A 13,060-nucleotide genomic window follows, 5' to 3' on the forward strand; every position below is an offset into this window, starting at 1 on the left:
TGAGATTTACAACCATGAGGGTGAAAGGGACAGCAAGAAGCTCTCTGTGGTTCTGCACTGTACCGATGGGCAGGACTTGACAGCATGGGTGTGGGTTTCAGCCCTACAAACACACACAGCACTTAAAAAAATAAATACAGCATTAACAAAGACAGAGATAAATTATTGCTTGGACCAGTCTGGCCTTCCAAGGAAAAAGGACATACCTGTGCACACACACTCCCATGGGGAGCAGGGCAGAACCAGCAGCACTGAGGAGGAGGGTGCCCGGGAGCCCAGCTCAGCTCACAGCGCTGCAGGATGCGGTCCCTTCTCAATGACCTTCAAACTGGCTCTGCCACTTGGTGGTGACATCCAGGACCATCAGCCTGGTCCTTACAGCATCACTGGGTAGTTTGGGAGCTTTCTGCTTTAACCTGCAGTCAGATCAAGAGCAATCAGCACTGCTAGAGCTATCTGCTGTCACCAAACCCTGCTAAGGGGCTTCTCCATGCCCCTTCCCATCCCACAGTTTTCTCCTCTTCCCCCAAAAGACCCACGCTCCCGCATGAGGAGCTGCTCCGCTTCCCCCAGCCCTTGTCCTAGGGGTCAAGTTCAGGCGCAGCGGTATCTGGCAGCCAGAGATGCTGTCTGGCTTTACCACAGTTCGGTGGTGGGGAGTTTCCCAAAGACCCACAGCCGGTAAAGGATGGGCAGAGGTCGGGGGCAAGAACAGCACAGGATGGAGGCAGGAGACCAGTCCCTCGATTTGGCTGGCAGAATACAGATCAAGAGAATTACAGGAAGGTAAAGGTTTTAGTTCACTACTTGATAGAGAGGCAGCAGAGCAGGCCTGCGATCAGAGAACAGTACAAACGAAGAACTAAAAAGAAAGCCACGATAGCCTGGGGCAGATTTGAGAAAGATGAGCCCACGCTGAGCAGCACCGGCTCCCCCGGCGATGCTACCAAAGGCACGTACATACGTTTCATCGTCTCCTGAAGAGGGACGCCTTCGCAGTGGCCGAGCTGGTGGTGTACCCTTCCGTACCATTTTTCCACACTACTTGTACTTCTGCTGCTGAAAACGAACTGCTTGCCTTCGCTGCTGCTCCAGCGCAGCCTAAGCAAAGCGGCAGCGGGGGGCTCGGGTGGGGGGATCACACGCACCGTGCGCAGGGTGCGCATCTCCACAGCCCGATCTCCGTGTCCCGTAGCTGCTCCAGCATCTTCTCCAGCGGTGCCTGTAGCCCCCGGAGGTCTCCCCGGGACGAGGACAGCCCCGCAGCCAGCACCAGCCCAGCTCCGTGCCCCCATCCAGGCTCCCCCCCAGCCAAAGCTCGCCCTCCTGGGCCCCCCAGCCGCAGACCGCTCCGGAGGGGTACAAGCCACATCATCGCTAAGGCAGGATTAGCGCAGCTTCCCCTGGAGGGAATGTCTGCACCGATCAGTTTTCTTCAGAGGTTCTTTTGAAGCTGCCCGAGTCAATTTGAACAGTCCAGTCTGTGATTTCTAACAGCAACCAGATCAGGTTGAGACCTGTAAGCAAAGGAAGAAACCAGCCCTGCTAATACCTGTGCGCACACTTCATCTCGCATCACAGGACCGACACCAATAATTTGATTTCTGTAGTGCAGGGCACTCACGTTCCTATTCCTTCCACCCTCTACTAGCTATTAGACTTCATGGCTCTATTACCTGTCCTCACTTCATGGATCTACCACAAGGTATGAAAGGAAATAAAAATTCAGGCAGGTCTATGAACAAGGAAAAAAAAAAAAAGTAAGAATCAATAAATAGGAACAGTGGTTTTAAATCGTTTATTTTTAAAACATGAAACCCAAGCTGAATAGAAACCACAGAAATTACATTTAGGTTTTTTGTTTAGTATTTGCAAACCAAAAGTTACAGTAAAAAATAGCTACATTACAATCAATAGAACTACAGAATTAAAAGTAAAGATACAAAAATGGGCTCAATCCTCTTTAATCCTCACAATTTAAAAACATTTTGGGTAAGTGCAGGAACACTTGAAAGAAACTAGCAGGTCCAAAGTTTAAAAAAAAATTATATATATTTATATATTATATATGTATATAAAGTGGTATGATATACAACCATTATGGTTAAGAAGAAAAAACAGAAAAGTTACAAAAAGGCCAGGTACATGTTCACCATTAGGTTTCTGTGCACAGTGTCCAAGAAAATAAACTTCCCTCTGAATGATGTGAATAAAACTCATGGGGCCTCCCATTAACAAGGGACCTGAGGCACGCGATGTGACGGCTGGGCAGCTGGACCCAATGCAGAGGACAATGAAAGAAATACAGCTTTTCTGGGACTTCAGTAGCCTCCTGGGCAGAGGCCACTGGAGAAGTCTTGGTGTGAGATTAGAGGAGGAACAGGAAGGAAGGAGTTGGGAATTGCATAGTGAGGAGCAATGTAGTATCAAATATGCAGAGCACCTAAGAGCTTCATGCTACAGTTATCCTCTTTAGGAAAGGAATATTTTGAACTTTCTGGTTGTACATCAATTTATGTTCCACTTTGTTCACGCATGTAGCCACAGGGGCTGGGTGAGCACCCAGGAGCTCCAGACCACCAGTAACCCGTGACTTCTCTCCCAGCTGGGCAACACACTCACCATCACGGCTTGGCAGGAGATCCCACTCCCCCCTGAAAGCACAGATGACTTGCTAGCTATCTAGGAACCGCTACCAAAACATCCCACGCTTCTGCTGGGCCTCCTGGAATGACTAGGGAAGCACGCACACAAATAACTTCTAGAAAAGGGGAGTAGACTGTGATGAAAGAAGCTACCTGGTTAAAGGTACAGATTAAGTCTTGTCAGGTCTCTTCTCTCAAGGCATTAGATCTACTCCTTGGTATCTCCCTGGAGGGCTTTTCCCCTCCCACCCAGAGATGTTCGCTGAGTTACACTAACAGACTTGTTGCGTTGGGGAAGACCCTGGCTCCTCCTCGGTCCCCAGGTAGGAAGCACTTCAAAGACAGATCCTCGCCCTAGCTAAAGGAAAACGCACCCACCTCATCTACTCCCGAATCAGGTGAGGTGGCCAGAAACAACAAGCCAAGACACTTCTCTCTTCAAAGGGCTCAGCATGGTATTTCAGTTGCTGCTAGAAGGAAGAGAAGGCAGGACCTGAAGCGAAGCATGGGTTTATCCACACAGGTACCTGTACCTTGCTCTTAGGGGTATCCACCTACTCCTGTCTGCTATCACCCTGCAGCACCCAAAGCTCTCATGAGCAATGGCTAAGCAGCCCCCCGAGAAATGGTTTACTCTCAGAAAGGCCAAGCTTTTTATGTATTTTCAGGGAACTGCTATGGAAATCCTAACTTAGGATCACTTAAAACCCCATGCACTGTGTCCCTCTCAAAGCACTCAAATGAACATCCTTGCATCTTGGCTGAGATGACTGTACACGGAAAATTAACACCTATCAAATGGAGAAAACTTAAAAAGGACAGGAGGGGAAGGGAGCACTCCATCCTTCACATTTGGATGCACGCTAAAAATCTTAGCTTGAACCCTTTTATCAGCACATAAAATGAACTCAGTTTAATAACACATACAGGATACAAACACTACAGTTATATTCCCAAGACAGCACAAGAAATTCACAGCCAAGTCTTGATTCGATTTCCTTTACAATTACAATGCAGTCTTGAACACTGGACACAAGAGTCCAACATGCTATTTACATTTCACATTGTGGAGATGTTTGTGTGCTTGGAAGAGTTCTCAGTTCCAAAAGAAAGTGTCATTCACACATGATGATGCAGTGGAAATAAACCAAGCCAACCAGACAAGCCCATGACCACATTTGTGCTTCTGAAAAAGTAACATGAAGTGTCTTCACCGATGCAGTCACCTTCAACTGGACAAGCTGCCTTCCATTTTGCAGTCAGCGAGGTGTCCAGAGGCCAATCTCATCCCCCCTGAATTCTGGACCCTTTTGCTAGCAACCAGTAACGTGAGTAATGTTCCGATAAGGTCAGCTGGGACACACCAAGTGATATGGCCTTGGCATTTTGTCACATTAAAAACAGAGACACACAATGGAAGAGAGAGAAGTCTCTACAGCTTTACCTCCTACAGCTTGAAGAGTTTGGACTCCCTCAACCATGAATGCCATCTAGAACAGATGAGTCTTCGCCAGATAGCACCTGCTGTTCACCCGAGAGGGAGGCACAGAGTCTGGGAGATCTTGGCTTTTGAAAGTCCACTCCTCAGACGAAATGTGACCATATGGATGAGACTGATTATGTCGCAGCCATAAGAATAGGCAAAGGCCATCTGTTCTTCAGCAGATCTGTTCAGACCAGCCTGCAGAAATGCCACACTGTTGCTCAAGGTTCCAGTAAAAAAAAAAAAAAAAAAGAAAAAAAAAGAAAAAAGTAGTAGTAACAATAATAATAAACCGAAAGAAACCCATTTGTCTGTGTTTCCTATCCAGCGCTCTGCACAGCATGCAGCGGGGCAGCAGAGTTCCAGGATGCTTTACAAAAGTGCAATATCCATGTCAAGTAAAGGAAGTGCTGGCTGGACAAAGGTACACAGCTCACACTGCAGTCACGTTATGCTGGCCTCCAGAGAACAAAATGTTATCTCCGTAACATTCCTTCCAGTTATATGTTGAAGTCACAGAGCACGTATCTCTACATCTGTGCCTTGCTGCAAGCCCCAGACATTGTCAGAAGTTGTTCTGGGTGTTGTGAGTGAATATGCCAAACCTTGGAAGGAAGCAGGTCAAGGTGGCTGCTCCATTAGAAGCTGCAAACAAAAAGGCATAGGCTCGCTCCCCCATTATCCCTGCTGGCACAGACAATACCACTGTGACAATTTAGATCCAACCCAAAGTGCAGTCACACGCATGTTCAGGATGCATTCTGTATACAAAAAAGTCAATATACAGAAGCACTTGTTTTCACAGGGTCCCCCACACCCTCCAGCCTTCAAAACACTTGCCTTCAATGAATAGGACTGGGCCACAGATTTTAGGGCAGCTCCCCTAAATTGATAGCGTAAGTAGCAATCCGAGCACAATCTTGCAAGGAGAGATGATGGCAGAACAACTCAGTCTTAATAAGGATTATATGGCTCTTGCTTCTTTCTTCAAAGTGAGGGGAAGGTTCAGTTCCCCCCAGATAGCAGTTGCATGCTTTGGACCCTGCAAGCTAACCATTCCACATGCTTGCACACCCGGGTCTCCTGGTAGGCTTTAAGACAGGGTGGAAAACCTGGTGCTCATGAGCCACAGTGTCCCTCCATACCACCTGTGACTACATTTCCCTGCCCTTGTTATTTGATAACACAGAGGTATGTTTCAATGTGAAGCCCATCAAACATGTCTGAAAGGGCATACTCAGTCCTGAGCAAGAAAATCCTGCTTCCAGAGATTTATGGTGAAGTTTTCTCCAAAACCTTCTCTTCCTGTCTGCATGGTGGTGCCTCCTCCCTGTCTCCCTCACTCCTTTGAATGGCAATAGCTGCCCTACAGCTTTTGCAGTCTATTAGTGGTTTCTGTCTTAAAAGAAGTCTCAAAGCTTGCTCTTCCACAGAGCTGGTACCATTTTACAGCAGATACCATCATCCTGGTTAGCTACCTGCTAGGAACAATTCCTACCTCACTGCAAGAAGGCAACTGACTTGAGTTAAAGGCAGATTGGTAGATTCTGTGCCCCGTACAGCAAATATGGGGTAAACAGACACCGAGTCTGAACATCACTGAGGTGAAGACTAACTGCCTCTGCCAATGGCTCAACTGCAGTTTGAGAGACGCTTCCCACTTTATTTCCTCTGCCAGTTACTTAATATAATGCTCAGCAGCTACACTAAGATGCCCCTGCTCAGAGGTAAAAAGACAAAAAGGAACACCATAGTTACCCTACTGAAAGGGCAGTACTTGACAGTACCTCCCAAGAGGCAGTCTCCTCTTCCAGTAGGAAGCTCTCAGTGCCCTTTGGAGCACTGCTCTTCAGTGGAAAGTACAGCACCAATGGAGGATGTTGCCCTCTGCAGGCACCCAGCTGCCTCTTTGCAAGTTGTGTTCTGCCTCATGTCAAGAAAAATGCCTTACATGTGCCTTAATATGGTCAGATAGTGGTTAGCAATGTGCCTCAAAAAACAGAACGAAATAAAATAGAATAAAATAAAAACCTGTTCTGACAGTCACAATGTTCTCCAGATGTCATTTGGGTTTCTGACTCTGGAACACAGAAGAAGATATACTAACAATCTTGTGAATTTATTAGGATTGAGGCTCCAAAAACCTCCTTCAATACCAGTTCAGCAACCTTGTGCTGTACATCATGATTTAAAGAGGAAAAAAAAAAAAAAAAAGTCCATCAGAGTTCACAGGGTCACTCCTGTAGAGGAGAGCTTGCATTTGCTATAAATCCATTGGTTCTTCCAGTCTCTCTTGCTTTTGCAAGCTGACTGTCCCATAAGATCTAGCATCAGAGAGCTGAAACTCTTTAGTGCAAAAATATCCCCCCCCTAAAGTCTTAAAAGTCTTTTCTTGGAAAAATTTGGCACCAAGTGGGTGGCTGGCTCCTATTTGATCTGTGTGTCAGCCTCGTAAAGGCAGCACCCAGAATGCCATCTGCAAGTACCTGGGCTTCCCTGATGGAGCAGAGAGGTCAGGTTCAGAGCGATGGATAAGGTAGTTGACTGGTGCTGGGACCCCCTGCTCCTCCTCAAGAATTCACATGCTAGATATAATGGGAAAGAAAAAGGCATTTTCTTAATGGATTTTTTTTTTTTTAAAGTTAACCAGAGTAGTGGGATGGTTTGCTCTAGAAGAGCCCCAGGCTCCCACATTACAGTGGATATCCAGTGACACCATGAGACAGGAGTTTCCCTCCTCCCTCACACAGGGCACTGGACCAGAGGACTCCCATCAAAATGCTGCATCGTGCATTGACCCAACATTCCCTCGTTGTACGCTAGTCATAGCCACTGAGCCTCTGCTTCTTCAGTGTTTGACAGACTGCTGATCCCACTGCAGGAGTGAAGACGACCTACCACCATCTTTCACTGAGTCCCTCTGGGGAACAGAAGGGGAAAAAAAGGGGACAGAAGATATTCAACAACTTTTTCTGATAGGCTACTCTAGTAAGTTGGCCCCCAGGCAGGTGGACCCAGTTTCTTGCCTGGGTGCTCTCAGTTGCTTGCCTGCACGTGCTTGCTCTCTCTCGCACATCAGGTACAACAAGGTGAAGGCTTAAATTCAAGAGGGGCTTCCACTCCAGTGGGCAGGTACCAGGTTGGAGGGGTGGTCTGGACTGGAGAAACAGAAGGAGCTGCACTGGATTTTGGGCAGAACAGCAGGATTGTTCTACGAGGACAGCACAGGGGCACAGCAGTTGGCACATTGTTTAGTCTGACTGCACATGTGGGTTTTGTTTTTTTGCTTTTGCTTTTTCATTTTAATGCACACTGCCAGCATCTGGACGAGGTTGGTTGGTGGCGAGGTATTTGGCTCTCATGCTGGAGGTGTACTGGAGGAAGACAAGACAAAAAAAACAAAACAGAACAGAAAAGTAAGTCAGAATGACTAATGTAAACATGGAACCACAGATTACGACCACCTCCCAGCATAAAATGGTCTGTATTTACAGCAAGCGTATCAAGGAGCTGCTGGCTCAGTCTGACAAGGAAAGTTTCACAAGTCACTGCATAGTCCACTCTGAGTAATGTACTGTCAGTCTGCTGCAAGGATGCTGGCCAGGTCAGTGCAGATGGGCTAATGGTTCATCCAAGCTCTCTACAGAGAAGGAAATCCAATAGTCATTGAGTTGAAATATGCCATACTTTGCTTGGGAGAAAAGAGGGAAATGGAAATGATGCAGATGTAAAACCGCACCTTACACCTTCATCCTCTCTTAGTCACGTTATTGCTTTCAACCATGCCAGAAAAGGGGGTTGAAAAGAAAATGGGTGCGCACTGCATTTTTACATTGCATTTTACAGCAATGAGGGCATCAGAAGACTGCATGCATCTCAGATGGGCAGTTTGAAAGAAAAGTGTGGAAGAATGAGTCTCTGAACAATTTATGCCCAAGAAAGAACAGATCCTGCCAGGCTGGAAACAGGCTGCCATCAAACAAGATGATATTAGCTAACATTTATCAGATGGGTAATAATCCACTGGGGCTTGGGATCCAACCTGTGTACTATGCAGTAGTAGACAAGACTCCTGCTTGGGGGTGAGAAGAGAAAGTCAGAAAGATGAGAGGTTGTTTTGGTTTGGGGGGTTGTTTTTTCTTATTTTCTTTTTTATTCTAAGGAAGGTAATCCAAAACAGCTCCCAGAAGCTACTGAGGTAACATCTGCCATTCAGCTTTGAATAAAGAGCTGAAAAGCATGTAAATAATACCCAGCAGTAAGAACAAAAGACTTTGGTTCTTTATGCCAATGTGTTCAATGCCTTCATCATGACTACATTACTGCTTCTGGGATTCTGCTACCATGATACTAACAACCAAGCAATGAGGACAGACATTTTATTCCTCTTTTTATACCAGCTGGAGATTGAATAATTCTATAATACCCACATCTTACTTCCCAAGAGTGCTCTTCAGCATACTGACTTTTCATCACCTTTAAAACAGAACCACATAAAATAGCTGGTTAAGCCGGCAAAGAGACAACCGAAAGGCAGTTCCACACCAGGAGGTATGATTTATCTTGCCCACTTGGAAAGAACATTATGAGGCATCTGTAGGCTCTAAAAGCTCAGCTGTCCAAAGAGGTTTTCAGAGAATTAACAGTATTTTATCAGTTTTCCTTCAAAGACTGACCTGGGCTGAACCTCTGCACAATAAAAGACAGAAACTGCTCCTTTGGCAGAGCTGACCCCATTGGCACAAGATGAAGACACCTGTGGCTTATTTGCACAGTCATCTTTCAGTGTCTTCCATAATTGGAAAACTTTCTGCAGAACATGGATCTTAATATAAAACTCTGGCCCAGAAATGGCATCTATATTTAGAAGACAAAGGGTACATCTTTCTCTTTTTAAGATGTATTTTTTGTCAGTGAGAAGAAAAAGGTAGAAAGTACCAAGCTGAGCCAGTTTAAGGACTATATTATACACAGTTTATTAAATGTGATTACTGTTTCAGAGTTAAAGTTTAGGGCATTATTAAAACATATGAGACTAACACAACAGGCTCAGAGAAGCTTAGAAGTCAAAGAACTTTCTCATAGAACAGGGCACGTTTCGGGCAGTGCAATGCTGAAATTACCAGCCAAACATCATGCTAAGATGATGATCTTAGAAGGAAAAATGCATTTGATTGCTCATTTTCCACTTGTATTCTGTATGGTGACATGCGATAGGAGATGAGTATGCACAGAGAACTTCCAGGTGCTAACGTTTTGTAAGAAGTATTTAGGAAAAAAAATCTCAGATCATGGAAGGTTATTGTGCATCTTCCAGGCCAAGTCATATAGGTTCAGCACAAAACATGCAACATCAACTTTCTTTAGAGGATTAAAATCAAGAAGAGCCACTTGATGAACTGCATTTCAAGGATGTACAAAGTATACCCATCATGGAGGGAAAAGTCAAAAAGAATTCAATCCTTCCTTCACCAAGACAACAGCCCACAGTTGTTTTAAGTGTCACTGTAAAAAAGTAATCAGGAACACGAGATTTGGACAGTCAAGCAGAGGGCATTTTACATTCAAACCTACCTGCAATCCACCACAAGGAACAAATCAAGACTCAGAGTAGTCAGAGTTAGGGCTGATGTTCTCTCCTTAACTCAGGATTTTTGCTCCTTTGTACCTTTTCCCATTACGGTTTGAATCAGTTACTCCTTCTGTTACAGTGTATTTTTAATGACCATGATAAGTGCCATTGAAACCTGGAAGTAGAGAGCTAACACTTCACTGCACACCTCTTCTAACCAGCACAGCTCTATCAGCGTGTACTGGATCTCCAGTCACTGCATTAGACTCCGTGTACAAATGCTTTGCTCCACATGCTGTTGACAGTAGTCCCTCATCCAAGTCCTTCAGTGCATCCTCTACTGGGAAGCAGAGGAAAGATGCTGTGGAATACACAGATCCCAACATCTGGACAGGCCAGCAGATGAAGATGTATCAGCAGACACTTGCCAGTCACATGGATATGAAACCAAACTGTATTATCCATAGTTAAAATAACTAAGTCTTCAGCTCCTTTAAAAAGTAATTCTAAAGACTTAAAGCTTGAGAACAATTCAGAGCTAAGGAGCTCTTGGACTGTACTCTGAGGTAACCTGGATACAGTGCCTGACACAGCTATAAGGTATACAGTTGCATTTAGTTTCCTTTAAAGAGGAGCTTTCATAGAAGGTTAAAGAACATGCACAATGCAGTTATTCTTCCAGTACTCTCGCTGGAAGTACCCATGTGCCTTTCAAAAACAGCACAGAGGACAAGTTCCAACCCATACCTTCACCACACTGTCAGCTACCCTAAAAAGAGTACCTAAAAGACTTCTGTTACCGTTTCTCCTTGTGGCTTGTGCTATTCAACACAGCACACCCCTCCGTCACTTACCAGTCAGCTAGGACAAACACAGCTGATTGCATTCAAGTTTTATATTTCTCCAAAGACAAATTTTTGTATTTCTCCTTCACATTCAGCCTTGTTGAGGGTATAAACTTTCATAGGTGTGGTTTGCCAGCACATACAAGTTAGGTGCTTAACACAAAGGAATCATTGGTTGAAAAAAAAAAAAAAAGGAATAATCAGTTAATTTTAGAGAATTCTATCAACTCCTGTGAACTGTGCAGACCATGAGTACTTCACAGCTAACTGAACTATGCTGGAAGATCACTTACCATATGAAACCATGACTCTGAGTATAAACCATTTACTGTTTGTGGTTAAAAACCCACATGTATCTCTCAGCTACCGTGACTTTGATTTCCTGCCAGAGCTATTCAGGTAATCCAATAAAGACCAAAGCTTCTGGATTCAAGTTCTTAAAGGTTGATCCACCTCTCAAATAGCTAAAGCACAGTAAACACACAGGGTTTGGTATCATTATATATGGGAGGTACAAGATGCAGATAAACAGCCAATTTCAGCCAGTGGGTTCTGAATTCAAAGGGACTTAAGTTTTCCAAGTCAAAAGAACAGAGCTTCTGTTTGGTTTGTTTGTTTTTAAAGTCTTGGAAAGAATGCAATGCCTTTTTCTTACCCCTGCAGACAGCCACATTAAACTCTGGGTGTGACCTTCGGTAAACAGAAGACAGTGCAGACTGAGATCAAGTCATGTTTCACAGCCCAGAGAAGATTTCAAGTCCAGAATGAAGACACTAGATTCCCCCCACCACCCTCCAGCAATATTTTATTTCATGGAATAGACCCATCTAACATCGCTACAATACCACCTGCAGGAACCAAAAAGCAGAAAAACCACTATAAGCTGATGCCCAAAAGCAGTCTTTGCAAGACTTAAGACTGAAGAAAGTTGTGACTCTTTCAAGGGTGCTAGCACCATGCTTCAAGACAAGTTTGCTTGTGTTCATGCACCATGGCAGAGGGCATCAAGACACCAGATTCAGACAGCACCCTTCCCAGCATGTCACAAGGCAGGCAGACAAACAGCAAGAGGCAGCAAGAATGCAGACCAAGCAGCAACATGACAGAAAGGAATCCAATGCAAGGCTGACAAAAGTCCCAAAAAGAACGGCAGAAAAGAAGGAACAGCAGCTTTATGGACATGTATTTCTGTGAACAGAATGTAAGATACGGGTCATTGATTGCATGAGCCAAAAGCAATGGGCCCTCTGTTCCAACTGGAACCATCACCTTCCAGTTACTGTGTGACTGCAGTTCCCTTGAAGGAGCACTGTCCTTCATACCAGGCGAGTTGCCTGGTAACTCTAATTACACCCTATATTCAACCAAGCTAAAAAACTACAAGGCCTAATGCAGACCACCTACTCTTTCTGTAGGCGCGTGGCTTTGTCATGGACCACTGTGAGGGAAGAAACACTGGCTATCTTGCAGAACATCAGCAACTACAGCCCATTAGGAATTCAGACAGTGAAATGGTACTAGGAGGGCCCCATTCACAGAGCCTGTGGGACATGGATGGGATGATTTGGACACACAGAACAAACAAAACAGTAAAAGGTTTTGAAACAGAATGAAGCAGATCTTAGTGCTTATGTCTGGACCCTTAGGGAAATTTTTTTTAAACTTGCTCCTTTCTTACTTTAAATGCAAGGATAAAAGGAGAAGCTGCACAAAGATCTAACAGGCAATGAAGTAACTCTTCAGGACAGGCCACCATTACCAGCTAGGATCTTTCAACAAATTAAAAATCCTACTGAGGAGCTAAAATCTTGTGGCAGGTAAGTATTGGTGGTTTCAGGCACATGCTGTTATGACCAGTTAAGACAAATAGAAGAGCAGTAGGGCTCAAGGGAAGCCACAAGCTGAATTAAGACAACCAGTCCCGACTGAAAAGCTGCTAGATTGGTTCTCTTTACTTCTAGAAAATGGCTTCTTGTGATGGGAGAACTTCTATTCTGCATTTGAAGTGCAAGGTTAGTTCTACATTCAAGCAGCACTCAGTACTAAGTGTTCAAACTGTTCTCAAGTGTGGACTCTGGAGTTGAAGCTGCTGTGAATTAGCTTTTGTGAGGCATGGGCACCTAAAACCCTCACAATGTGCACCAGAAGCCTTTACAAGGTTGATACTGCTCCTTGAGTCTGCACCAGAGCAAAAGCTTATTTTAATTTTAACCCTTGGCAGGAGGGAATGGGGTGGGAGGTGCAGAGGGAAGGAATGTGAAGAAATAAAAGGCACTGGCCTGGGATAAACAGTGCAGGGATGAAGGGAGTGGTTGGGAGTGGAGAAGGGGTTGAGCAAGAAGGACCTTTTTTCCAGTACCTGTTCCATTTGCGGGCGCTGTTACCAGTATGTCCGTGCACTGTCCGAGGGCTTAAGCTGCCAGCTCATATGGCTGCTACTGTCCATGGCAGCCAAATACAACTGTGATGACGCAAGAAAGAGAGAGAAAAAGAGAGTGCAGCCTCAACGTGCATG

The 13,060-nt window shown here is 45.0% G+C and overlaps 1 protein-coding gene across 3 annotated transcripts in view; it reads right to left on the reverse strand.

The window, feature by feature from the left end:
- Nucleotides 1-1,784: 1,784 nt before the first annotated feature.
- The window catches only part of TTYH3 (tweety family member 3), an 80,181-nt gene continuing 68,905 nt past the window's right edge, over nt 1,785-13,060 (reverse strand). For 2 of the 3 annotated variants that reach the window (XM_069810282.1, XM_069810281.1), the window contains one exon: nt 1,785-7,502. In XM_069810282.1, coding sequence (XP_069666383.1) covers nt 7,487-7,502 — 16 coding nt within the window. In that variant the 3' untranslated portion in view covers nt 1,785-7,486. Of the gene's footprint in view, nt 7,503-12,904; nt 13,007-13,060 lie in introns of all 3 variants that reach the window. The other variant, XM_069810279.1, reaches the window with a different exon arrangement.

This window comes from Haliaeetus albicilla, chromosome 22 (assembly GCF_947461875.1).
Source record: "Haliaeetus albicilla chromosome 22, bHalAlb1.1, whole genome shotgun sequence".
NCBI lineage: Eukaryota > Metazoa > Chordata > Aves > Accipitriformes > Accipitridae > Haliaeetus > Haliaeetus albicilla.